Source organism: Phytophthora parasitica (genome assembly GCF_000247585.1).
Source record: "Phytophthora parasitica INRA-310 unplaced genomic scaffold supercont2.139, whole genome shotgun sequence".
Taxonomy (NCBI): domain Eukaryota; phylum Oomycota; class Peronosporomycetes; order Peronosporales; family Peronosporaceae; genus Phytophthora; species Phytophthora nicotianae.
The window spans coordinates 58,096-60,542 of record NW_008649125.1 but is presented as its reverse complement, the minus strand read 5'-3'; the positions used below and the strand labels follow the sequence as shown (position 1 = coordinate 60,542).

The 2,447-nt window shown below is 47.8% G+C and overlaps 2 protein-coding genes across 2 annotated transcripts; one reads left to right on the top strand and one right to left on the bottom strand.

The window, feature by feature from the left end:
• Positions 1-632: 632 nt before the first annotated feature.
• On the top strand, positions 633-1,063 carry PPTG_24639 (hypothetical protein; the record flags this gene model as incomplete). The annotated part of the gene is made up of 2 exons (XM_008918096.1): positions 633-835; positions 943-1,063. 2 exons carry the CDS (start codon positions 633-635, stop codon positions 1,061-1,063), a joined length of 324 nt encoding a protein of 107 aa, XP_008916344.1.
• A 457-nt stretch (positions 1,064-1,520) lies between these two features.
• On the bottom strand, positions 1,521-1,859 carry PPTG_19596 (hypothetical protein; the record flags this gene model as incomplete). Its single annotated transcript, XM_008918095.1, has 2 exons — positions 1,521-1,620; positions 1,699-1,859. 2 exons carry the CDS (start codon positions 1,857-1,859, stop codon positions 1,521-1,523), a joined length of 261 nt encoding a protein of 86 aa, XP_008916343.1.
• Between the last annotated feature and the right edge of the window lie 588 nt (positions 1,860-2,447).

Genomic DNA, 2,447 nt, shown 5'->3' with positions numbered 1-2,447 from the left:
GTATCATACCACTAACAGAGATAAAAGAGCTTTGGTCTCAGAAACTTTTTCTGGGACAGCAAGACTTCACTAAAACGATGGCTCGCAATCGCTTTGAAAGCATACGGGCCCGTTTCCAGATACATGCACCAGACAGCGTTCCCGTCGAGCGCCGAGAGCAGGATCCACTGTGGCATAGTAGACGAGTGTTGGCTCAAATACAGAAGAAGTTCACTGCCATTGCTGTACCGGTGGGTGCAGTAAGTTTAGACGAGATCACTGTTCGGACCAAAGCCCGCTCCGGTGCCAAGACCTTTATGCCTTCGAAGCCTGACAAGTATGGCGTCCGTTTTTACGGAGTTGTTGGCTGGGATAGTTTGTATACCTACTCCGTTTGGGACAAAGGATCTGGAAATCGGACGAGAACTGTACCTGTGGATCGTTTTGATGACGTGTGAATGGTGATCTTTAGAACATTAGGGCGGAACGACATCTCTGTGAAACGAAAGGATGTCAGCGCTTTATGGATAGCTATGTGTGGACATCTCTCTAAAACATTTCCGGCTCTAAGCTCTCGCCGACTGCTTGTGTGCGATAATTTTTATACGAGGCACAACTTGGCAACGACACTACTTGCATTTACGGACGGCGAGATGAAGATGCTCGGTACGGTTAGGATATCTCTACAAGGCAAGTGGATCCGCCCCGCTCTAGATGCAGCAAAAGCTCGAATGGACGAAGCTCCGCGTGGATCCTGGGAGTTAGTCGCAGCTTTAGATGTGCCGACGGACTGGGAGAAATTACAGGATGCTCACAAACGTGCCCAAAAGAAGCTTCCTCCTCACCTAAAAACGGAGTATTGTCTACCCATGACAATTGCAAAAAAATGCAGGATATATCGTATTCCGTGACAAACGTACAGTCATCTTCTACACAAACGATCTTGCTCACACTCCGTCACAGCGCGTCCTCAGAGGTGATGATCCCGAAGCCATTCAGTTGTGCCATGATCTTGCCCCGCTTCGACGCTGGACAGGAGAGCAAGTATTACATCGCCAGACATTCCAAGTCCCTGCAACTGTAGTGGCGTATAACTTGTTCATGAATGGAGTTGACAGAGTGGATCAGTTACGAAGCACTAACCCGATTCGACGAAAAGGAAAAAGATTATCGATGAGTATCCTTACCTGGGCTATTGATTTAGCGCTGATCAATGCTTTCGCGCTATTTCAAAAGGTTGCGGGGCCTGGTGCAGCACGCGTTACTCTGCGCGAGTTCAAACGACGTGTTGCTGAAAAATTGACTGCCGTTCAACGCACACGACTGGATAAAGCCAACCGAAAACAACCTGCGCCAAAAGAGCCTTTGAATCTGGTATTAGGAGCCGACAATAGCTTGCACGCTATTACACCAAACTCTCGACAACATTCAACAGGTAAACTCACTTGTTACTTATGCTCACTGCGAGGATTCTCGAAGAAAGCGTTATTCGGCTGCACAGCGTGTCATCGAGGTTTCCACGTTCCGTGCTTCACTGCATTTCACTTTCGAGACGCGCTCACGTCATCCTCGCTCTCCGTTCGTTCAGCACTTGATGCGTTGTGCGCTGCAACGTCCGGCGATGCTGCTGCACAAACACGTCTAAAGAAAAACAAGACGATCACATATCTCGATCAGCTAGAACTACTGTAGGTTACAATAACAGCATCAATACGATACCTGATGGTGTTGTTCAGGTTGACAATTTGCTTCTCCATACACAGCGGCAACGCGACCTTTGTTGTCTTCGAGAAAGAACCGTGCTTGAGATAGTAGTAGAGCTGCGAGAGAGCGCGCTTGGTCCTTCGAGAGTCGCGACGCTTGTGTGGGGACGACAGCATTCGGAGTCTACTGCCGATAATGTCCTTGCTGTATTGCTGCCACTCGCAGGGCGCGTCGCCGCAATATCTGCACAATTGTATGGGGTTCCCGCTGCACTCCATGCTCTCCGCTTCGAATGTTTAAACTAGAGCAGTACCGTGGGGAACAGCAGAGGCGCCACGTAGCTGTCAACAGCGACGGGATAGGGTGATAAATAATGTTTGTTGCGTCGTCATTGGTCCATTAATAGGTCTGTAGTGGACCTGTAAAAACTTTCTGGTATTGAAAGGGTTAATGCGTAAATATGCACATTTTCGGATATTACTGTATGCTCAGTGTTAATGTGCAATGCCAATTTTGTATATGCGACCATGGGTGCTGCTAAATCAAACCACTTCGCGATAATCCCTACTACTCGGATATAGCAGGTACGACAGGTATTACGGTACGGTTCGGTGTTTATGGAGATGACGGTACGCTTAACACGTACCGTAATCTTAATCATACTGGGAATGCCTTGGCAGCTATTAACGAATTAATTCACGGTACTGCGTAACTTGATCGATGTTATCTCGCTCAAATTTCAGCTTACATTTTGATGTAAGATC